Genomic DNA, 25157 nt, shown 5'->3' with positions numbered 1-25157 from the left:
TTGCTGATCCCCCACTCAGTAATACCCCCAGCTTTGCTAATCCCCCACTCAGTAATACCCCCAGCTTTGCTGATCCCCCACTCAGTAGTAACCCCCAGCTCTGCTGATCCCCCACTCAGTAGTAACCCCCAGCTCTGCTGATCCCCCACTCAGTAGTAACCCCCAGCTCAGGATATCAAGGTCAATGGAATGTCGAGTGGAGGCCTTTGGCATGGAGTGGGGCACAATATGTTGGAGGGTTTGCAAGAGGGGGCAGTGTTCCAGCACGACAGGGGCGGGGTTAGGGACTACTGTAAAGCCCATCTTACAAGAGAAGCAATGAGAATCCTATAGGAACTTTATAAAGGTACTGATGCCCCACTCAGTAGTACCCCCAGCTCTGCTGATTCCCCCACACAGTAGTAACTCCCAGCTTTGCTGATTCCCCACTCAGTAGTAACTCCCAGCTCTGCTGATCCCCCCCCCCCCCCAGTAGTAACCCCCAGCTCTGCTGATCCCCCACTCAGTAGTAACCCCCAGCTCTGCTGATCCCCCACTCAGTAGTAACCCCCAGCTCGGGATATCAAGGTCAATGGAATGTCGAGTGGAGGCCTTTGGCATGGAGTGGGGCACAATATGTCGGAGGGTTTGCAAGAGGGGGCAGTGTTCCAGCACGACAGGGGCGGGGGTAGGGACTACTGTAAAGCCCATCTTATATGAACTATGAGAACTTTATAAAAGGTATGAACTTTTTGCAAGGATTTTGGAGTAAAACACCCTCCATTCCTTCTATGAACCACTGCTAGTACTACATTTCTTTATTTGGTCAATGAATTGAGAATGAATAACAGCGGAACTGAGCCCCACCGAAGGTCAGAGAGTGAGGACGCAGGAAGCCCAAGCAAGATGAAGCCTGCATACCCTACAGTTAGAAGGTACCAAAGGCATATGAGCAAATAAAACACAATGCGCTTACAATTATTATATTTGCCTTCTTCCATGCCAAACTCCTAATCAGGGTCAGGACAAGGGGCAGTCGGAAGGGGCGGCTGCCCTGGGCACAATGGTTTACTGTAGGGATGGGAGCGCCTTCCTTCTGTTATAAGGCTGAGTAACGACAACAGCATTGTGATAGACTCACCCGGGACAGAGGATTTTGGAGGGGACTGAATGCTAGCCTCTTGCCTACTGACTATGGGGCCCCGGCTTTTAACCACTTAAGGACCGCCTCCTGCACATTTACGTCGGCAGAATGGCACGGCTGGGCAGATGCACATACAGGTAAGTCCTGTGCTAGTACCCAGCAATGGGTCGCGGGTGCGCACCCGCGACCCAGTCCAAAGCTCCTGGACCGTGGGACCTGATCGTCGCTGGAGTCCCGCGATCGGTCCTCGGAGCTGAAGAACGGGGAGAGCTGTATGTAAACACGGCTTCCCCGTTCTTCACTGTGGCGGCGTATCGATGGTGTGTTCCCTTTTATAGGGATACACAATCGATGACTTCACACCTACAGCCACACCCCCCTACAGTTAGAAACACACATGAGGTCACACATAACCCCTTCAGCGCCCCCTTGTGGTTAACTCCCAAACTGCAATTGTCATTTTCACAGTAATCAGTGCATTTTTAATGCATTTTTTGCTGTGAAAATGAAAATGGGCCCAAAAATGTGTCAAAATTGTCCGAAGTGTCCGCCATAATGTCGCAGTCACGAAAAAAAAATCGCTGATCGCCGCCATTAGTAGTAAAAAAATAAAAATAATAATAAAAATGCAATAAAACTATCCCCTATTTTGTAACCGCTATAAATTTTGCGCAAACCAACCGATAAACGCTTATTGCGATTTTTTTCACCAAAAATATGTAGAAGAATACGTATCGTCCAAAACTGAGGAAAAACATATTTTTTTTTATATATTTTTGGGGGATATTTATTATAGAAAAAAGTAAAAAATATTGCATTTTTTTCAAAATTGTCGCTCTATTTTTGTTTATAGCGCAAAAAATAAAAACCGCAGAGGCGATCAAATACCACCAAAAGAAAGCTCTATTTGTGGGAAAAAAAGGACGTCAATTTTGTTTGGGAGCCACGTCGCACGACCGCGTAATTGTCTGTTAAAGCGACGCAGTGCCGAAACGCAAAACCTGGCCGGGTCTTTTAGCTGCCTAAAGGTCCGGGTCTTAAGTGGTTAAGGGAACACTACTCTTTAAGAGGTGTATGCATGGGGACCCTTGGAGTAATGTTACTTTGGATTCAAGTCCATTTCTCCCCGAGACACACAGACTCTGGGATCCATGTTAATGACCCACCTGTGCTGATCTCTGTAGGAGTGTCCTCCTCTATAAATGTCCCCGTTATTCCATCCTCCTCCATAGACTGCTGATCATCCCTCACATACGTCTCTTCTTCTTTCTCTTCTACCTCAACTTTTATATCCATCAGATCTTCACCCTAAACATCCAAAAAATGAGAGAAAACAACATCTGTAATGATGCGAGACTACATAGACAAATATCATCTTCCAACCTCCAATCAGAGTCTCCACGTTCTAGATGCTCCGTCACACCAACCTGATAATGTTGTGCGTAATTGTGATCTTCCTGTGTGGAATCCCAATAGGACAGAGGATGGGGGTCGCTTTCTGGTGGGTTTCTGTAGCTGGATGACTCCTCCATGGTGTCCTGGTACAGATCTTTGAGGAACTCTGACTCTTCCATCACCCCATCCTCATCCTCCTCCTCGTCAACTTCATCGTCCTCCTCTTTTATTTCTTCTTTAATTACTATTTTGAAATCTCTCAGGTTTCCACTCTGAATATATAATACAAAAATGACATCAATGGTAACAATGCAGATAATGTACAGATCCTAATGATACTATCAGTGATTGTTCCTCATCTACCTGATGATGGTGGGGGATGGTGTGACCTTCCTGTGTGGAATCCCGGGAATACAGAGGACGGGGACATCTCTCTGGTGGGTTCCTGGTATTAGGTGGCTCCATCATATCCTTGTGTCCTTCTGAAAACTCCTCCATCCCTCCATACTCCTCATCCTCCTCTTTATACTCTTCTTTAACAATAATATTGTAATCCCAGAGGCTTGCACTCTGAATATATAATAAAACATTCATTGTAACGATCATACATGTGTATAAATCAGAACTATCACTATTTGTGAATCATCTACCTGATGATGGTGGGGGATGGTGTGACCTTCCTGTGTGGAATCCCGGGAATACAGAGGACGGGGACATCTCTCTGGTGGGTTCCCATTACTGGATCCATCTGTAGGAAACACACACACTGACTGAATACATTGTTTCTATGTGTTTATCAGATGATGGGGGATCTAGGTGGAGCCTCCGTACTGCTCTCTCCTTTACAATAAAGTCTCCTCTTACCCGGTGATGTGAGGGGCGGCTGATTCTCCATCATGACGTCCTTGTAGAGATCCTTGTGTCCTTCTAAATACTCCCACTCCTCCATGGAGAAATAGACAGTGACATCCTGACACCTTATAGGAACCTGACACACACAATGATACAGTCACCATCCAGACACACCCCTTGTCTGTTACTGGATAATGTCCCAGAATCCTCCTCACCTCTCCTGTCAGCAGCTCCATCATCTTCTTGGTGACTTCTAGAATCTTCTCCATGTTGTGTCTCTCAGGTTTTAGGGAGTCACATGGAGGCACTGTGATGGTCATATGATCACCGGACTTCACAAGAGGAAATCTCTGTATTGGAGAACCAATAGGAATATCATGTTAGAATCCCAGAATCCTCCTCACCTCTCCGGTCAGGTCTGTGTTTTATTAATAGAGATAAGAGTGATGTCATGTGACCTCCCAGAATCCTCCTCACCTCTCCGGTCAGGTCTGTGTTTTATTAATAGAGATAAGAGTGATGTCATGTGACCTCCCAGAATCCTCCTCACCTCTCCGGTCAGGTCTGTGTTTTATTAATAGAGATAAGAGTGATATCATGTGACCTCCCAGAATCCTCCTCACCTCTCCGGTCAGGTCAGTGTATTATTAATAGAGATAAGACTGATGTCATGTGACCTCCCAGAATCCTCCTCACCTCTCTGGTCAGGTCTGTGTATTATTAATAGAGATAAGAGTGATGTCATGTGACCTCCCAGAATCCTCCTCACCTCTCCGGTCAGGTCTGTGTTTTATTATTAGAGATAAGGGTGATGTCATGTGACCTCCCAGAATCCTCCTCACCTCTCCGGTCAGGTCTGTGTTTTATTAATAGAGATAAGAGTGATGTCATGTGACCTCCCAGAATCCTCCTCACCTCTCCGGTCAGGTCTGTGTTTTATTAATAGAGATAAGAGGGATGTCATGTGACCTCCCAGAATCCTCCTCACCTCTCTGGTCAGGTCTGTGTTTTATTAATGGAGATAAGAGTGATGTCATGTGACCTCCCAGAATCCTCCTCACCTCTCCGGTCAGGTCTGTGTATTATTAATAGAGATAAGAGTGATGTCATGTGACCTCCCAGAATCCTCCTCACCTCTCCGGTCAGCAGGTAGATGATCTCCAGGGTGAGGTTTAGTATCCTCTCAGTCATGTGACTCCAGTCCTCCCCCATCCTCATTAATGTGGTCATGTGATCTATGCGGGGTTCCCTGTAGATGGATAATGAAGAATTATCTGGATTGTACAGGTCATACAATATTTACGATAAGAATATATGGGGGATTGATATGAGGATTGATGTTAATTTCAGCACTGTTCTGTACTAGTGTCCGGGTTGGAAGATATATTTAGTCTGCACTGCTCTGGGTTTGCTCTTTTTCATGGGCCCTGGGAGCCAGTTTCTCTTTGGTTGGAATGTCCAACAAAAAATATAAACTCAATCAATTCATGGGTCTTGTTCTAAATTCATTGACCCCAGACTGGTGAATCCCATTGAAGCCTATGGTGGGCAAGCCTTATTGGTAATTTTTGGGCATTTTTAGGGCTAATAGGCAAACTACAGTCAAAAAAGACAAGAGGAGCTGGGCACTGCCTTGGAGGGGACATGTTCGGGAATAGTGTAATTTTATGTGGTTAAGGACAACACTAAAAGAAATTATTTTATTATGGGCTTGATGGTTCAAAACTGTCCCACTGCTGACCAAATTCCACCAAGCTCTCCTTAAGACTTAAAGAAAAAGTATGGGGGGGAAGCTTATTTGGCTGTACTTGTCCTGTGGATCACAGCCAGGAGTGCACTTCTGTCACCAGTTTTCAGCAGACAGCGGGCTGACGCCTCAGAGCCGGTCCAGGTCGGGATCCGCCTACAAGCCTGGACCGATACCCACTGAGAGCCTGAGCCAGTCACTCCCACCCCCTCCACAGCCCAGCACTCTAGTGAGGGGGGGGGCAAAGCAGAGAGTCGGTGACTTATGCCGCGTACACACGATCATTTTTCAGCATGAAAAAAAAATGTTGTTTTTCAGCATGTCGAAAAAACAACGTTTTCCCAACTTCATCATTAAAACGACGTTGCCTACACACCATCGTTTTAAAAAAATGCTCTAGCAAAGCGCGGTGACATACAACACGTACGACGGCACTATAAAGGGGAAGTTCCATTCGCCTTTGGGCTGCTTTAGCTGATTCCGTGTTAGTAAGACGATTTGCGCTTTTCTGTCTGTTACAGCGTGATGAATGTGCTTACTCCATTACTAACGCTAGTTTTACCAGAACGAGCGCTTCCGTCTCATAACTGGCTTCGGAGCATGCGCAAGGTTTTTTACGTCGTTTTAGCCTACACACGATCATTTTTTACAACCCGAAAAACGACATCGTTTAAAACAACGTTAAAAAATGCAGCATGTTCGGAAAAAAAAAGAGATGTTTTACTACAAGAATTAGATGGCACAGCATTGTATAATTTGCAGTACATTTTTAATGAGCAAGGCTAGACCCAACTTTACTAGCAACAAAGAGCACAGGCTGTGGCTTTTCAACAAGATACTGCACAGTATACAGCAGTGTAAAACTGTCCGGCAGCCGGACATTATAATGATGGAGAATTGGCTAAAGGTACTAAAGAAAAAGAGTAGAGAGGGATGTTTTACTACAAGAATTCAGAGGACACAGCAGTGACATTTTTAATGAGAAAGGCTAGGCCCAACTTTACTAGCGACAAGAGCAGAGGCCGGGACTACAAGAATTAAGATACAGCAGAGGACTGTACAGGAAGGGAGAAGAAGTCTAAACCTTGTTCTGCTCGGTTTCCTCACATCCCCTGTCACCTCGGACAAGTGGTGCAAGAGAAGCCCCCTTTTCAGCTCGATCTTCACCAGGTACAAGACAATCTCCATCTATTTGTGTCCTATTGAGGAGATTTCCCTTCAGATCGGTTCCTTGAGACACAACAGGAAGTGAGAATAAATCTGTTCAAAGTGGGGGAAATGACGGTACACGTATCCCCATTGGAAGATTACTCCTTCTCTTCCTTTTCTGGTAGGAATTGTAGCATTTTGGATTTCCCATAATTTTCAGTTCCAAAGAATGACCACCAGGACAAGTAGAGAGGATCCTGACCCTGTCCTTGCCTTTCGATTCGGTACCTCACTGCCCAGCTGGGGAGCCCCCTTTTAAGCTCGATCTCCACCAGCTACGAGACAATCTCCATCTATTTGTGTCCTATTGAGGAGATTTCCATTCAGATCTCGTCTTAGAGATGCAACAGGAAGTGAGAAGAAGTCTCTCCCTCATGCCGCTCTGTTTCTTCACATCCCCTGACACCTTGGACAAGTGGTGCAAGAGACGCCCCCTTTTAAGCTCGATCTCCACCAGCTACGAGACAATCTCTATCTATATGTATCCTATTGAGGAGATTTCCCTTCAGATCGGATCCTTGAGATGCAACAGGAAGTGAGAAGAAGTCTCCCTCGTGCTGCTCGGTTTCCTCACATCCCCTGTCACCTTGGACAAGTGGTGCAAGAGACGCCTCCTTTTAAGCTCGATCTCCACCAGCTACGAGACAATCTCCATCTACTGGTGTCCTATTGGGGAGATATCCCTTCAGATCTGGTCCTAGAAACGCAACAGGAAGAAGTCTAAACCTCGTTCTGCTCGGTTTCCTCACTTCCCCTGTCACCTTGGACAAGTGGTGCAAGAGAAGCCCCCTTTCAGCTCGATCTCCACCAAGTACGAGACAATCTCTATTTGTGTCCTATAAGTAATCTCTAAAAAGTGGGGGGGAAATGAGGGAACAGGTGGAAGACCCCCCCCCCACTTCCAGTTCTGGTGAAAAATGTCTTATTTTGGATCCCACATGACTTTCAGTCCCGGAGAATGACCACCAGGACAAATAGAGAAGATCGATCTTCCTAACGGGGACACAGACAACAAGAAAAACCCGACAGCGGGGGTTTTATCCTTCCACACTCCAACACAAATGAAAAAGTCGTTTTTGGATTAGATACACTTGAAGGCTGAATCCGCCCCACCCAATAGAAAAGGCGCCGTCCGCCCCACCCAATAAAAAAGGTCACAGAACACGTTCAGATAGAAGGATGAATTTTCGAACCAGAATCTCCATGTTCTGACAGAGTGACAGTGTGGTTAGAAATGTTCTGACAGCATTGTTATATATTTACATTATATATACCTATATTGGCGCAGTCATGTCTGCTGGTGATAGAAGGAGACCCAACGGGAGTTACCGGGTGAAAATAGAAAATAAGATCTTATTACCTCCTCTGCTGCCAGTTCCAGCAATGTCTTCTCTCTACTTCCTCCCAGTTCACCTCTCACCCGGTACTTCCTTATTTATACCTGACATCACTTCCTGTCTCTATGGTAGAAGTGTGATCGCCATCTTATGGAGCTCAGAGGAACTGCAGCCCCAAGAAACGACTCATGGCGTAAACACGGCCTTGTTCTGTGTGTATGTACTGTATACAGCATATACCTTATAGGTGGGGTCATCTCCACTCCCTATTGGGACGCCTGTCTTTACACACACATAAACTTTAATGGCATCCCAGTCTTAGTCCGTAGGATTCAATATTGAGTTGGCCCCGCCCTTTGCAGCTATAACAGCTTCAACTCTTTTGGGAAGGCCGTCCACAAGGTTTAGGACGGTGTCCATGGGAATGTTTGATCATTCTCCCAGAAGAGCATATATGAGGTCAGTCATTGATGTTGAACGAGAAGGCCTGGCTCGCAGTCTACGCTCTAATTCATCCCAAAGGTGTTCTATCGGGTTGAAGTCAGGACTCTGTGCAGGCCAGTCAAGTTCCTCCATCCCAACCTTGCTCATCTACACTATATTGCCAAATATATTGGGCCACCCCTCCAAATCATTTGGTGGAGGGAGGATTATGGTTGTTTTTCAGGGGTTGGGTTTGGCCATAGTTCCAGTGAAGGGAACTCTTAAGGCGTCAGCCATAACACCCAACTTTGAGATGGAAATGAGGGACACCTATCAGCAAAAGTATGCAGGCATAGAACACACCCCCTTGCCACGCCCCCTTAACGGAAAATTATACAAAAAACAAGATTGGTTAAACCCACACGTGTTTTTTTTTACCACTACTATTCCTTTATATTGACTTTTGGAATTTACAAATGCAGCAATTTAGAAGTCAGATGAAAAGTTTAGCGCTGAAAAACACTTTTTGAAGGATAAAAAGTGCATTTTATATACATCTGTATAGATCAGACCAGAATGAGGGACAAATGAGGAGGAAAGAGGGACAGAGGAACATTGCTCCAAATCAGGGACAGTCCCTCGAAATCAGCGACAGTTGTGAGCTATGCGTCAGGCCGTCAGCATACCAAGACATTTTGGACAATTTCATGCTCCCAATTTTCCAGCTCAAATTCTCTCGATCCCCAAATCTCCCCTCCTAGCACAAATCCTCTATCCCTCAAATTTCCCCTCTGAGTATAAATCCTCTCCCCCCCCTCATGTCCCCCTCTTCCAGCACAAATGCCCCCCAAATCCCCTCTCCTAGCACTAATTCTGCCCCTCAAATTTCTCCTCCTAGCACAAATCCCCCCCCCCCAATCATCCTTATGCCCCGTACCAGTGGCAGCTGGTGCTTAAATTTTTTTTTGGGGGGGGGGGGGGGTGGTGCAAACAAACGGAAAAAAAAAATCACATCAATTGCAGCCTCACTGTGCCCATTAGACGCAGCTACTGTGCCCATCAATTGCCACCATGGTGCCCATCAAACTTAGCCACTGTGCCCATCAAACTTAGCCACGGTGCCCATCAAACTTAGCCACTGTGCCCATTAATTGTCGCCACTGTGCCCATCAATTGTCGCCACTGTGCCCATCAATCGTCACCACTGTGCCATCAATTGTCGCCACTGTGCCATGCAATCAATTGTCGCCACTGTGCCATCAATTGTCGCCACTGTGCCATGCCATCGAATGCAGCCACTGTGCCATGCCATCAAACGCAGCCACTGTGCCATCAATTGTCGCCACTGTGCCCATCGATTGTCACCACTGTGCCATGCCATCAATTGTCGCCTCTGTGCCATGCCATCAATTGTCGCCACTGTGCCATGCCATCAATTGTTGCCACTGTGCCATGCCATCAATTGTTGCCACTGTGCCATGCCATCAATTGTCGCCACTGTGCCATGCCATCAATTGTCGCCACTGTGCCATGCCATTAATTGTTGCCACTGTGCCATGCCATCAATTGTCGCCACTGTGCCATGCCATCAATTGTCGCCACTGTGCCCATCAATTGCTGCCAGTTTGCCCCCTCAAAAACCGCCAGTATATCCCGTAAACTGCTCACAGATTTCCCCCTCAAATACCACCAGATTGCCCCTGCCCCCCCCCCCCCCCCTCTGTCCAGCATGTATCTTTCTCGGGTCAGCCATCCTGCCTCCACGATCCCTCAATGTCCTCTCCTGCCCTCGATTTCGCTTCAGCCAATCAGGTTACCTTTATTTTTTAGCTTAGGTTATTTTTGTATATCAAACTGCTTTTATATTTCTTGCTCAAGATGGCCGCTAGCAGCACCCCCTCCCATCGAGTGAAAAATGTGTAACTAAGATGGCCCCTCCATCCAGGACTACACCCAAGATGATGACACCGAGATCCTGGAGGAAGTTCACCTTGCATGGACATGACCAATCAGAAGCTACAAGTATCTAGATAACGCTATACTAATGATACACTCCTTCACAGCACTAGTCGCTCACCTATATAACCCTGTGTAGCACTACCCCCGTAGGAGCTGCTGGTTAGTTTTGGGCCTTGTACGTTACCTCTTTCCTCGTCGTCTAGGGGTTGAGAGTCTGTAAAAAGTTCAATGTCCACAAGTTATAGCTCTTTTTCTTTTATTTTCAAACAACTTGTAGAAGTAGAGGGATGAAGGATCAGGGGAAGGTTCAGGCGCACAAGGCAGATCACTGGGGAATTGCTAAACTTCAAAGTCACACTCACCACTTTCTCTTAAGTGGCTATTGTTCACCCGGATAGGCCCCTCTTACCTGACCTAGCAGCCGGGATGATGCACAGACAATAATAATCTCAGTCTCTGCCACAGACTAATTGCAAGTTCAGATGAGGGATTCCGGAATCCTCTACCACAGGATTTGGTACCTGGAGATCCAGCCTTAGGCCCCGTACACACGAGGAGACATGTCCGATAAAAACGGTCCGCGGACCGTTTTCATCAGACATGTCTCCTGGGAGCTTTTAGTCTGATGTGTGTACACACCATCAGACCAAAATCCCCGCGGACAGAGAACGCGGTGACGTAGAAGACACAGACGTTCTCAAACCACGGAAGTGCAATGCTTCCACGCATGTGTCAAATCAATTCGACACATGCGCGGGATTTCGGGACGCTGGTTACACGTCATAACCAGCGGACATGTCCGATTAGGTGTACTAACCATGGGACATGTCCGACGGACAAGTTTCTTAGCTTGCTAAGAAACTTTTGTCCGCTGGAAACCTGTCCGCGGACCAGTTTCAGCGGACATGTTCGACCGTGTGTACGCGGCCTGACAGTTCTAGAGCCTTTAAGAAAACCCGACACACTGCAAGGTATTGAAGGCTACGGTGCATCCTTCAATAAGTTACCAGGCCTCCCTTAAAGTACCAGCCTCCGGCTCGGTCCTTTCTGGGACAGGTCCTCACCTGGCTTCCTCCATTGAGTGGCTCCCTCCTACGGGACAGACAGCACAGGATCATCACAAAAGCGTAGGCCCCAGTCAGGATAACTGGGCCTACCAGGCAGAAATGCAGCCTCGGACCAGCATGGTCCCGAGGCCAAAAATCTGGGATCCTGTGCTGTCTGTCCCGCCAGGAGGGCCACGAGGCGAAAAGGGCCCCGTAAAATGGCATCTGCCCCTTAAGTATCCTTCCCCAGCATGCCCAGCGGGAAGACCACTCCCACTGTTCCTGAGGAAAGACACCCAATACACCATGGCTTGCCTTAGTTTCAACATTGGCCTGTGGTGGTATTGCCACCTACAGGCAAACATAGGGAAATCTCTCCAAGCACAGCCATAGCCAGAACAGAGGCTGATTAATTAAAAACAGGCCGGTATTATTTCATTTAGTTAGCTTTTTCTAGCCAGGTGGTAATCTAACTCGAGTGTCTCTAACAGATCCTCCTCAGCTGCTGGAATACCTGTAAAAAATTCTTAAAAAAAGGTGTCTTTCAAGTTTATATTTATATATCCCTAAGATATACAGTACACATAAACACACAGGACAAGGCCGTGTTACCACTACGAGATGTTTCTCGGGGGTGCAGTTCCTCTGCACTCCACAAGATGGTAATCTCACTTCTACCCAGAAAGGAAGTCTCTATGGAAAACAGGAAGTGATGTCAGCTACAGACAGGAAGTGATTTCAGGTATAAATAGGACGTTCCTGGTGAGAGGTGAGTCGGGAGGAAGTACAGAGGCGATGTTGCTGGAAGTGGCAGCAGAGGAGGTAATAAGATCTTATTTTCTATTTACACCCAGTAACCCCCGTCATGTCCGTCCTCTTCCTCCATAGTCACTGTGTAGTCTTTTATCTCCGGCAGATGATGATACACACATATATAGTGCGGAAACCTAGATGAACCCCTTCAGGGTCAAAACATTCCCCAACTTATGGGGCTGGTATGTTGTCTTCATTTTGGAGACGAGTCACCTTATCACCTTAGCAGTCTCTTGTAACGAGGGATGAGATTTGGAGTCGGGTTGTACTGAAACTTGACCCCCCAATTTCCAGGATTCGAGTTCCGAGATCAGCCAATAATGGTGGAGGAGGTGGATAACCCCGCCCCTCACTATAAGAAGGGATCCAAGCTCATTATGAATTTTTCCAAATGTTTTTGGTTCTCTTCGAAACACGAACTCCGGGGATCCACCTTGAATCCAAGGTCAAGGCAAACCTTGATCGAATTTCTTTAAATCCCCTGCATTGATCTGATCCTATTAATGAGCGTTTCCTGTCTGTTCACTATCACCAGATCCAACACAACATTACTACGGATGATCCCACACCCCTCTGGGCTTGGGGACATACCTGGTCAAGCCTGTAGCTTCTGACTTCACATTTAGGCCTATCGGTGCTTCATAGAAACATGGATATCGCCACTCAAAGCACCAAACAGGCAGCCAGGACAAAGGGTTTGCAGGGGACAAGAGACGCAACAAACACGTAAGTAATCCAATTTACATGCTCTAATTCCCACTTGAGGAAGCCTGCTTATTATCCACATCCTAATATTGTACAACCAATACAGTCCAGATAAATCTCTACTATTCCTCTACAGAGAAACCAGCATGGATCACCTGACCATATCAATCAGGATGGAGGAGGACCGGAGTCACATGACTGAGAGGATATTAAACCTTACCCTGGAGATCATCTACCTGCTGACCGGAGAGGTGAGGAGGATTCTGGGAGGTCACATGACGTCACTCTTATCTCTATTAATAATACACAGACCTGACCGGAGAGGTGAGGAGGATTCTGGGATTCTAACATGATCTTCTTATTGGTTCCTCAATACAGAGTTTTCCTCCTCTGAAGTCAGGCGATCATATGACCATCACAGTGCCTCCATGTGACTCCAAAAAACCAGAGAGAAATAAAATGGAGAAGATTCTAGAAGTCACCAGCAAGATCACTAAGCTGCTGACAGGAGAGGTGAGCAGTGATGGGAATTCTGGGAAATTCTCCATGGAGGAGAGAAACAATTTAGAAGGACACAAGGATCTCTACAAGGACGTCATGATGGACAATCAGCCGCCCCTCACATCACCGGGTAAGAGGAGACTTTATTGTAAAGGAGAGAGCAGTACGGAGGCTCCACCTAGATCCCCCATCATCTGATAAACACATAGAAACAATGTATTCAGTCAGTGTGTGTGTTTCCTACAGATGGATCCAGTAATGGGAACCCACCAGACAGATGTCCCCGTCCTCTGTATTCCCGGGATTCCACACAGGAAGGTCACACCATCCCCCACCATCATCAGGTAGATGAGGAACAATCACTGATAGTATCATTAGGATCTGTACATTATCTGCATTGTTACCATTGATGTCATTTTTATTATATATTCAGAGCGGAAACCTGAGAGATCCTAAAGTTGAGGTTAAAGAAGAGATAAAAGAGGAGGATGAGGAATTTGGTGTGATGGAGCACGTTTCTGAAGGACACAAGAATCTCTACAAGTACATCATGCTGGAGTCACCTAATACCAGGAACCCACCAGAGAGATGTCCCCGTCCTCTGTATTCCCGGGATTCCACACAGGAAGATCACACCATCCCCCACCATCATCAGGTAGGTGGAGTTGAGGGTCGGGAACATAAAGTGATTGAACACTCTGACATGTGGAGATGATGTGTGGACTCTACAAGATGATATTTTCTATGTGATCTCACATCATAAATACTTCTATGTTACAGATGTTATTTTCTGCCATTCTGTTGGTTTAGGGTGAAGATCTGATTATCGTAAAAGTTGAGGGTGACGTAGAAGAGACGTATATGAGGGATGATCAGCAATATACGGAGGAGGGATCTTCTACAAAGAAAAGCAAAAGTGAGCCATCGTATATTCTTCTCTTATCTTCGCTCTGTTACAGCTCACTGCCTAGGCCCATGGTTACTTGTTCTATGGTAAAGGGTCTGAACTTTAAACCACTTGTTTATCAGAGGCAGGGCTGGACTGGGACAAAAAATTGGCCCTGGACTTCATCCAGACCGGCCCACTTTAATTTTGCAAACACGCACAAAAACGGTATACAGTGGAACCTCGGATTGCGAGTAACGCGGTTAACAAGCATTTCGCAATACGAGCGCTGTATTTCTAAAAGTCCTAACTCGGTTTGCGAGTGTTGTCTCATAAAACAAGCAGGATTCAGGCCAAATCGGTGGGGGGTGCCGGAGCCAAACGGCGCCGATGGTCGCCGTTCAGAAAGGCCCGAGGACAGTTTGGCTGACCTCGGCAAGGCTCGTGAACGGAGTCTTTCCGAGGTCAGCTGAACTGTCCTCGGGCCTTTCCGCCCGTTTTCCCAGGGCCACTCCGGCGCCCCCTCCGGCTCTGGCCACATGCGGTATTGCATGCCATTGAAGTCAATGCGGAACAAATTATTTTCGTTTCCATTGACTTCAATGGGGAAATTCGCTTTGATATGCGAGTACTTTGGATTACAAGCATTCTCCTGGAACGGATTATACTCGTAATCCGAGGTTCCACTGTAGATAGTATCTGTCAAAGGTGGGTACATTTTTTTTTTTTTTCTTCTATCTTCTCATGTGACAACACTGAAGAAATAACACTTTGCTACAATGTTGTGTAGTGAGTGTACAACTTGTATAACAGTGGACGTTGCTTCCGCCCTGCAATGATATGGAGATGGGTGGGGGCCATCTTCCCCTCACTCGTCTCCATACCCAGGCAGGGCTCCGGTAAGCGGCAGAGGGCTTTGTCCTGGGGTGGGTTACTAATGGAGAGGGTGCTATGTCCTGGGGGATCTCTACTAATGGAGGGGGTGCTCTGTCCTGGGGGGGGGGGGGTCTTTACTAATGGAGGGGATGCTTTGTTTTGGGGGTCTTTACCAATGGAGGGGGATGCTTTGTCCTGAGGGGGTCTGTACTAATGGAGGGGGAGTTTGTCCTGGGGGGAGTTTACTAGTAGAGGGGGGTGCTTTGTCCTGGGGGTCTGTACTAATGAAGGGGGTCTTTACTAATGGGGGGGGGTGCTTTGTCCTAGGGGGGTTACAAATGGAGAGGGTGCTATGTCCTGGGGGGTCTCTATTAATGGAGGGGATGCTTTGTCCTGGGGGGGTCTGTACTAATGGAGGGCGGTTTATACTTAGTGGAGGGGGATCTACTGAAGGGCGACTATAGTTGGTGGAGGTGGGGTGACGCCATGTTTTACCACACCAGGTGACACCAACCCTAGTGTTGCCACTGGTAAATAGCACGCCCCTCCCAGCCCTCATTGGTTCCTGCTCTTCTGACAAGGCTGTGTAAATGTAGAAGTGATCTGGGAGGAGGACCAAAGATTCTTTGATGAGGGGAAGAGTCCCAGCTGGTTGGGACCTCCACAGAGAACATCTCCTCACTCATATCTACCTGATCCAGATGGAATCTTGATGGAAGTGAACTAACCCTCTCAGATCTATTGATGATGTTTTTCTATTTTTCCAGGACACGCCATGGAGAAACCCTCAAAGGATCGTCTCACTTTATCTCCAGGTTGTAAAATGGAAGATGAGGACATCACAGGAGAAAAGACAACGACCTCAAACGTGGATGGTGGACTTCCCATTGTGGGTAGACCATCTGGATCCTCTGACCAGCCTCGTACTGACTGGAATAATTGTGGAATTCGGGGGGATGAGAATTTTTCCTGTCCTAAATGTGGGGAAAGTTTTTACTCCGAATTAAGCCTTTCTATACATCAGAGATCTCACAGTCCTGAGAAGAAGCAGTATTTCTGCCCCGAGTGCGGGAAATGTTTTTCAAAGAACTCCCATCTAATCTCGCATCAGAGATTGCACACGGGTGAGAAGCCGTATTCCTGTTCGGAGTGCGGAAAGAGTTTTTCCCATAAATCCAATCTAACGTCACATCATAGATTGCACACGGGTGAGAAGCCCTTCACCTGCAATGTGTGTTGGAAAAGTTATACGCGGAAAACCGAGCTCGCTATACATCAGCGGACCCACACGGGGCAGAGTCCGTTCCCCTGCCCTGAGTGCGGGAAATGTTATGTCCGGAGATCAGATCTTATCACGCATCGTAGATCGCACACGGGGGAGTTGCCGTATTCCTGCTCCGAGTGCGGGAAACTTTATGCCCGGAAATCCAAACTTGCTGTGCACCAGAGATCTCACACAGGGGTGAAGCCGTATGCCTGCACCGAGTGCGGGAAAAGTTATTCACTGAAATCAGATCTTCTTATACACCAAGTTTCTCACACTGGGGAGAAGGCGAATTGAGTGCGGGAAATGTTTTTCAGAGAAGTCTGGTCTTACCAAGCATTAGAAAACCCACACAATCCTCGAGGTGTATTGCTGTCCAGAGAGCAAGAAATGTCTTCTATACAGTGACTTGGAAAAAGTATTCACACCCCTTGAAATTTCCCACATTTTGTCATGTTACAACCAAAAATAAATAATAAATGTATTTTATTGTGATTTTATATGATAGACCAACACAAAGTGGCGCATAATTGTGAAGTGGAAGAGGTTCGGATCCCGGTCTCGGCTACATGTGAATTGAGTTTGTTGGTCTCAGCCCGGCTCCCGGTGGGTGTGCTATGCGAGGTAAGCCTGCGCTTAGTACGCCCACCCCCTCCCACAAAAACCACCACACTTACACGCACTCAAAATTGAGTTAACATGCACGCACTTTGACCACGCGGTCTCTAAAAAGAGAGGCGAAGGACTAACGGGGCTGGTTGAGCGGGCTAGATCCTCTCACTCCCTTGTAGGGAGTCCCTCTGCCCCGTTGGGCTTCAAAGTGGAGCAGGTAGGGCGGGCTGTGTGGGAGGACCCCCTCACACACCCACCATTGCCACCCGGGGCATGGAGAAAGGTGGCAAATTGCCTCTGGGGGAGGCCTGCCTACTCCCAACTCCTGCAGTCCGGCTCCTCTCTCGAGTACACGTACAAAATACACTTAAAAAAAAAAGCATAAAAAAAATTGTGAAGTGGAAGGAAAATGATACAAATATGTGAAAAGTGGGGGGGGGGATTTGTATGGCGCCCCCTTTACTCTGATACCCCTAACTAAAATCTAGTGGAACCAATTGCCTTCAGAAGTCACCTAATTAGTAAATAGTGTCCACCTGTGTGTCATTTAATCTCAGTATAAATATAGCTGTTCTGTGAAGCCCTCCGAGGTTTGTGTAGCACAGGTCTACTCAGGGTTCGATAAACCCCGGGCGCCAGGTCGCAATTGCGACTAGAATTAGCGACCTGGGGTGGAACAGCTGGGTGATCGTGTCGGGCTGCGACGAACGGTAATTGAGGCCGCGGCTTTGCGGCCAACTGCAGGCCTATGCTTCCTTCTGTCATCATCTTGTGGTGGCCGTTGGTATAACAAGACAACCAGCAATGCTAATGGAGCTTCCCCTGTCTGTTTTCACTGCCATCTCCTTCCCTCTAATTAGAACCCCCAAACATTATATATATATATATATATATATATATATATATATATATATATATATATATATATATAATTAAAAAATTATATAACACCCTAGGGAATAATATGGCGGTCGTTGCAATACTTTCTGTCACCGTATTTGCGCAGCGGTCTTACAAGCGTCATCCCGGAAGAGGAAACAGCGGTAGTAGTTGGAACAATCATCAATTCCCGACTCAACTACACAAACTCCCTCTACCTCGGACTCCCCAAATACCAGATTTCTTGTCTACAAGTCGTCCAGAACACGGCAGCCAGACTGGTAACAGGTAAAAAAAAACTGGGAATCAATCACTCCGTCCCTGAGGACCCTCCATTGGCTAGCCGTAAAGGATCGGGTCACATTCGAGACCCTCTGCCTCACTCACAAATGCACAGAAGGAAACGCTCCTTAATACTTATGCGAGAAAACACCAACACCAGCCAAACCTCTACATCCCAGTCCTCTCAGACATTCCTCCCAGTCCTCCTGACTTAGTGTTGCCACCTGTCCAAAATTCACCCGGACAGTTCGGGTTTTGAATTATGTGCCCGGGTTTCACTCCACCACTGACGGCGGCTGTTTGAGGGCAGGTTTGGCATCACTGAAGGGTGGGGTGATAATGTCATCAAGAGCAATTTGGCCACACCCACTTTCACGCTCTGTGCGCTACATTACTACTCTCCTTGGGGCACCCAAATGTGTCCCAGGATTTTTATAGACCTATAGTGTTTACTTAAAAAAGAAAATTGCCTTGTGCCGTAAAAGTGTTCGGGTTTGCCTTGAAGTAAAGGTGGCAACCCTAGACCTGACTGTGTGTCACTCACCGGCCCTCTTGGCTGTTCGTGTTGCTTGTGTTCTCCCGCTGTCCTATCCTTGCTCCCACTGTCTCTTGGCCAAGACACCACCGTGGTTTTGGGAAGGTCCCATCTGCACACAAGCCCAAGGTCCCCCCCCCCACTGGGGAGCTCCCTCAAAGGCCACAACAGCCTAACACTCCATCTCCAGCTTCCACCCGAAACTCTCCTGCCTGGCTGGGCTGACTGAGTATTTGAGGGGGCCTGCCACCTGCCAACCCAAGTTGGGGATTGGTCAGGGCCCTCAGAATACTCCAGGCAGCTCCACCTTACTACTCCTCCAATTTTTCTAGAAGGTTCAGTACATTCTAGAATTAGGGGGGAGGTCTCAGTGATGCTGCCTGATAGTCATCCAGTTCTCCCTGGATCTCATCCCATCCCAGGAAAAAACAAAAGCAAAAGAGCAGTGTAGGGTTGGGTTTGCGGCTTGCAGTCTCACCAGAAGAGATGGTTCTGCCAGCTGGACAACCTGTCGTGGTCGGAGGTAGAGGGGAAGCTGTCGCCAGTAAGGGACTATCTGCCTTATTACCAGGGACCACAGTGAGTAACTGAAGCAAGTACCAGAGCAGCATTCTCACCAGATGATGGTGAAGAATTGGGAACTTTCAGCAGGAGTCAAGCCAGGGACCAAGCCAGCGGAGGTGATGCTTGCCGAGCAGCCTTGTGTGTCAAGCCAGGGACTGAGCAGACCAGCATGGGTGAAGCTTGAGAAGTATCGGGAGTGCCAAGCTAGCAACCCTACTGGCGCCCAACAACTTTGACAACTATACACCCACCATGACTCACAACCCACCACATACAAAAGGATGTCAGCTATCCCTGGCCCTGGAGGTTCTCATTAGATCAAAGGAGGCCTGGGACCTATATGCGATGCATACTAGCTTATTATGCCTTTGTCTTGCAGGTTTTTATTTTTTGGGAGTTTACAACCACTTTAATTTGCCACAGAACCTCTGTAATTAATATGTGTTTTGTTTTCAAGGGATGAGGTCACAACAACCCTAGTTTTGCAGCATCAGGGACACTTGGCAAAAATTACAAGACCGTGTTCAAACTACGAGATGTTTCTCGGGGGGGGGCTGCAGTTCCTCTGACTTCCACAAGGTGGTGATCTCATGTCTACCCAGACAGGAAGTCTCTATGGAAGACAGGAAGTGATGTCAGGTACAGACAGGAAGTTCCGGGTGAGAGGTGAGTCGGGAGGAAGTAGAGAGGAGACATTGCTGGAACTGGCAATAGAGGAGGTAATAAGATATTATTTATCATAGCTCTCGTCTCTGTCCCTCTTTTCCCTCACATAGGATGCATGGAGGGTGGAATTATATTTTAGGGGGGCAGTTTTCGACAGGGCAAAGCTTAGCCTGAATTTGGTTTTACGCTACACTCGCTCAAGAGCACATCTACGTCTTTTGAGAGTTCTGTTGTCGTCGCCGGGGTGGGCTTAAAGCAGAACTTCACTCTCTTAATCAACATGAACTATTTTATAATCCTTATGCTGCTATCATTAGTGAATAGATAGGAAAGTAGATTGTATTTACTCTTTTGAAACCGTTTCATTTACTTCCTGGTTTCTGGACTAGGCCAATATGATGTTATTCATCCCAGGAGTCTTCATGGATGGAGGGGCTTCCTCAGCTAACCACACCCTCCTGCCTGCATGCCTGAGCTAAGGGCAGATGGATTTCAAGAAGTAAATGCTACCAGAATCATCTGCCCTTACGTAAGGTGGCTGCAGAAATAAATGCCAGGGGGGAAGGGTGACTAGGGCTTAAAATTGCGCTAAAATAAAACCAAAAACTTAACTTTTTTTTTCTATTTAGAAGGAGCGCCGCAACATGAATGAGAGGATTCCTCGCCATGATCAGGTGCATAATTAGCAATTATTGGTAGTTTATAATATATATATATAATAGGGTTGTCCCGATACCACTTTTTTAGGACTGAGTACAAGTACCGATACTTTTTTCCAAGTACTCACCGATACCGAATACCAATACTTTTTTTTAAATGTGTCCCCAAATGCAGCCATGTCCCCCCCCATATCCAGCCATGTCCCCCCCCAGATGCAGCCATGTCCCCCCACAGATGCAGCCATGTCTGCCCCCATATCCACCCATGTCTCCCCGTATGCAGCCATGTCCCCCCCCCCATATCCAGCCATGTCCCCCCCCCATATCCAGCCATGTCCCCCCCCCCATATCCAGCCATGTCCCCCCCCCCATATGCAGCCATGTCTCCCCCCATATGCAGCCATGTCTCCCCCCATATGCAGCCATGTCTCCCCCCATATGCAGCCATGTCTCCCCCCATATGCAGCCATGTCTCCCCCATATCCAGCCATGTCCCCCCCATATGCAGCCATGTCCCCCCATATGCAGCCATGTCTCCCCCCATATCCAGCCATGTCCCCCCATATGCAGCCATGTCTCCCCCCCCATATCCAGCCATGTCCCCCATATGCAGCCATGTCTCCCCCCATATCCCCCATATGCAGCCATGTCTCCCCCCATATCCAGCCATGTCCCTCATATGCAGCCATGTCTCCCCCCATATCCAGTCATGTCCCCCTTACCTGCATCCCGCTGCCGCCGACTGGTTAATACGCGCAGGGAACATTACAGCTTTCATTTGAATAGCTGTAATGATTCGCGCCGCGCTGTGTATAGACACTCCCCCTTGCTCGGGATTGGACAGTTCACCCGAGCAAGGGGGAGTGTCTATACGAGGCGCGGTGGGAAACACTACAGCTATTCAAATGAAAGCTGTAATGTTCCCTGCGCGTATTAAGCAGTCGGTGGCAGCGGGAATGCGGCGGGATGCGGCGTAACGGTGGCGGGATGCGGCGGGGGGGAGTATTCAATTTCGGTATCGGGGGTATTTGCGGGAGTACGAGTACTCCGGCAAATACTCGGAATCGATACCGATACTAGTATCGGTATCGGGACAACCCTAATATATAAATATAGATATATGCAACTTTGGTATAATTTATTTCTTATATATTTAGAGTGGAAGCCTCGGGGATGATAACATTGGTATTAAAGAGGAGTATAAAGAGGAGGAAGAGGAGTATGGAGTGATAGAGGAGTTATCAGAACAACACAAGGATCTCTACAAGGACGTCATGATGGAGAATCAGCCGCCCCTCACATCACCGGGTAAGAGGAGACTTTATTGTAAAGGAGAGAGCAGTACGGAGGCTCCACCTAGATCCCCCATCATCTGATAAACACATAGAAACAATGTATTCAGTCAGTGTGTGTGTTTCCTACAGATGGATCCAGTAATGGGAACCCACCAGAGAGATGTCCCCGTCCTCTGTATTCCCGGGATTCCACACAGGAAGGTCACACCATCCCCCACCATCATCAGGTAGATGAGGAACAATCACTGATAGTATCATTAGGATCTGTACATTATCTGCATTGTTACCATTGATGTCATTTTTATTCTATATTCAGAGTGGAAACCTGAGAGATCCTAAAGTTGAGGTTAAAGAAGAGATAAAAGAGGAGGATGATGAGGATGGGGTGATGGAGGAAGAACACAAAGATCTGTACCAGGACACCATGGTGGAGTCATCCAGCTACAGAAACCCACCAGAGAGATGTCCCCGTCCTCTGTATTCCCGGGATTCCACACAGGTAGGTCACACCATACCTCACCATGATTATTGACATGTACTGGTTATATAAAAGCTTGTTATAACGAATGTCTTATATATTCAGAGTGGAATCCTCGGGGATGATAATGTTGTCGTTAAAAAAGAGTTTAAAGAGGAGGATGAGGAGTATGGAGTGATAGAGGAGTTTTCTGAGGGCCACACGGATTTCTACAAGCACGTCAAGATGGATCCAACTAGTAACAAAAACCCACCAGAGAGATGTCCCCGACCTCTGTATTCCCGGGATTCCACACAGGAAGGTCACACCATCCCTCACCATCATCAGGTAGATGAGGAACAATCACTGATAGTATCATTAGGATCTGTACATTATCTGCATTGTTACCATTGATGTCATTTTTATTCTATATTCAGAGTGGAAACCTGACTGATTCTAAAGTTGAGGTTAAAGAAGAGATAACAGAGGAGGATGAGGATTATGGAGTGATGAAGCATCTTTCTGAAGGACACAAGGAATTTTACAAGGACATCATGATGGAGCCACCAAGTAAGAGAAACCAACCAGAGAGATGTCCCCGTCCTCTGTATTCCCGGGATTCCACACAGGAAGGTCACACCATCCCCCACCATCATCAGGTAGGTGGAGTTGAGGGTCGGGAACATAAAGTGATTGAACACTCTGACATGTGGAGATGATGTGTGGACTCTACAAGATGATATTTTCTATGTGATCTCACATCATAAATACTTCTATGTTACAGATGTTATTTTCTGCCATTCTGTTGGTTTAGGGTGAAGATCTGATGATCATGAAAGTTGAGTGTGACGTAGAAGAGACGTATGTGAGGGATGATCAGCAATATACGGAGGAGGCTGGAATGACGAGGACATTCATAGAGGAGGACACTTCTACAGAGATCAGCACAGGTGACCCATAATATATTCTTCTCTTATCTCTGCTCTGTTACTGCACACTGATTGGTCCAGAGTAGGACGGGAGCTGAGTGATATCAGCCAATGATAGGTTGATAATGGTCCCCTCCCTGTTCTGATACCCGTCCTGGGGTTCAGCTGGCAGTATTAGGTTGTGTGTCACTCCTAGTTACAGTAGCACAGATATGATAACACAGATTGAGCCTTTGCCCCTCTTGTCTATCAGAGATCACATGCCCCAGTGCCTAGGCTTGTGGTTGTGTAAAGAGCACGCCCCTCCCAGTCCCCATTGGTTCCTGCTCTTCTGACCAGGCTGTGTAAATGTAGAAGTGATCTGGGAGGAGGACCAAAGGTTCTTTGATGGGGGGAAGTGTCCCAGCTGGTTGGGACCTCCACATAGAACATCTCCTCACTTATATCTACCTGATCCAGATGGAATCTTGATGGAAGAGAACTAACCCTCTCATATCTATTGATGATGTTTTTCTATTTTTCCAGGACACGCCATGGAGAAACCCTCAAAGGATCGTCTCACTTTATCTCCAGCTTGTAAAATGGAAGACGAGGACATCACAGGAGATTGTGGAGGAGAAAAGACAATAAGCTCCACTATGGATGGAGGACTTCACAGTGTGGATAGACCATCGGATCCCACTAACGAACCTCATTTTCTGAGGGATGATGCTGGAAGTCCTCATATTTCAGTACTTATCATACATGACAAATCTCACGCAGAAGAGAAGCCATATTCCTGCCCTGACTGCGGTAAATGTTTTTCACGAAAGTCCCATGTTTCTTTACATCAGAGATTGCACACGGGTGAGAAGCCGCATTCCTGTCCTGAGTGTGGAAAATGTTTTTCATTAAAGTCCAATCTTGCCCAACATCAGAGACTACACACGGGAGAGAAGTTGTATTCCTGCCCTGAGTGTGGGAAATGTTTTTCACAGAGGTCTCATCTTTCCATACATCAGAGGTCTCACACGGGCGAGAAACCTTATGTTTGCCCTGAGTGTGGGAAGTGTTTTCCACAGAACTCAGCCCTTGTTAAGCACCAAAGAACTCACACGGGGGAGAAGCCATTTTCCTGCCTTGAGTGCGGGAAATGTTTTTCAAGGAAGGGCAATCTTATCACACATCAGAGGACTCACACGGGGGAGAAGCCGTATTCTTGTGCTGAGTGTGGGAAATGTTTTTCATGGGATACCAGTCTTGCTAAACATCAGATATGCCACGTGCGGGAAACTCAGTTTTCCTGTCCTGAGTGCGGTAAATGTTATTCGCGGAAATCAGATCTTGTCAAACACCAAATTTCTCACACAGAGAAACCTTATCCATGCTCTGAGTGCGGGAAAAGTTTTTCATGGAAGTCTGTTCTCACCAAACATCGGAAAACCCACACAACCCTCGAGGTGAATTAGTGTCCTGAGTGTGGGAAATGTTTTCTATATGGATCATATTTTGCCGTACATCAGAGATCTCACACTGGGAAGAAGCTCACCTTGATATACACCTCAGAAAACACGTGGCTGAGCGCTCCTCTGATCTTTATCATGGAAGAAACACTTTATAAGGAAATCGGAGATCACTAAAGACTTCAAAGTTCTGTCTGGCTTCCTCTGCTAGGAGAGAGAAGGAGGGGTGTCACTGCTGGTTGGGTCCCTCTAGGAGAGAGAAGGAGGGGGTGTCACTGCTGGTTGGGTCCCTCTAGGAGAGAGAAGGAGGGGGTGTCACTGCTGGTTGGGTCCCTCTAGGAGAGAGAAGGAGGGGGTGTCACTGCCGGTTGGGTTTCTCTAGGAGAGAGAAGGAGGGGGTGTCACTGCTGGTTGAGTCCCTCTAGGGGAGAGAAGAAGGGGGTGTCACTGCTGGTTGGGTGCCTCTAGGAGAGAGAAGGAGGGGATGTCACTGCTGGTTGGGTCCCTCTAGGAGAGAGAAGGAGGGGGTGTCACTGCTGGTTGGGTCCCTCTAGGAGAGAGAAGGAGGGGGCGTCACTGCTGGTTGGGTCCCTCTAGGAGAGAGAAGGAGGGGGTGTCACTGCTGGTTGGGTCCCTCTAGGAGAGAGAAGAAGGGGTTGTCACTGCTGGTTGGGTCCCTCTAGGAGAGGGAAGGAGGGGGT

At 47.4% G+C, this 25157-nt stretch overlaps 2 protein-coding genes and 2 long non-coding RNA genes across 5 annotated transcripts; 3 read left to right on the top strand and 1 right to left on the bottom strand.

Annotated features, from left to right (window-relative positions):
* Positions 1 to 3703: 3703 nt before the first annotated feature.
* Positions 3704 to 7761, bottom strand: LOC120909684. Of its 2 annotated transcripts, none has more exons than XR_005741346.1 (3): positions 7687 to 7761; positions 4505 to 4619; positions 3704 to 3720 (listed from the first exon to the last, which is right to left on the bottom strand). It is a non-coding gene; the product is annotated as an uncharacterized LOC120909684 (long non-coding RNA). The 2 variants fall into 2 exon arrangements; XR_005741345.1 differs by having other exon boundaries at positions 7601 to 7733.
* Positions 7762 to 15494: 7733 nt separating this feature from the next.
* On the top strand, positions 15495 to 16620 carry LOC120909650 (gastrula zinc finger protein XlCGF49.1-like). The gene has a single exon (XM_040321413.1). It carries the CDS (start codon positions 15648 to 15650, stop codon positions 16431 to 16433), a length of 786 nt encoding a protein of 261 aa, XP_040177347.1. The 5' UTR covers positions 15495 to 15647; the 3' UTR covers positions 16434 to 16620.
* Positions 16621 to 19688: 3068 nt separating this feature from the next.
* Positions 19689 to 21573, top strand: LOC120909692. Its single transcript, XR_005741354.1, has 3 exons — positions 19689 to 19727; positions 20304 to 20348; positions 21491 to 21573. It is a non-coding gene; the product is annotated as an uncharacterized LOC120909692 (long non-coding RNA).
* Positions 21574 to 22090: 517 nt separating this feature from the next.
* On the top strand, positions 22091 to 24647 carry LOC120909632 (gastrula zinc finger protein XlCGF17.1-like). Its single transcript, XM_040321391.1, has 4 exons — positions 22091 to 22127; positions 22212 to 22433; positions 22900 to 23035; positions 23540 to 24647. Exons 2-4 carry the CDS (start codon positions 22332 to 22334, stop codon positions 24460 to 24462), a joined length of 1161 nt encoding a protein of 386 aa, XP_040177325.1. The 5' UTR covers positions 22091 to 22127; positions 22212 to 22331; the 3' UTR covers positions 24463 to 24647.
* The last annotated feature ends 510 nt before the right edge of the window (positions 24648 to 25157 follow it).

The sequence above is a fragment of the Rana temporaria genome, chromosome 8 (assembly GCF_905171775.1).
Source record: "Rana temporaria chromosome 8, aRanTem1.1, whole genome shotgun sequence".
Lineage (NCBI taxonomy): Eukaryota > Metazoa > Chordata > Amphibia > Anura > Ranidae > Rana > Rana temporaria.
Note: the sequence above shows the minus strand (reverse complement) of the source record. Positions and strands in the feature narration are given on the sequence as shown.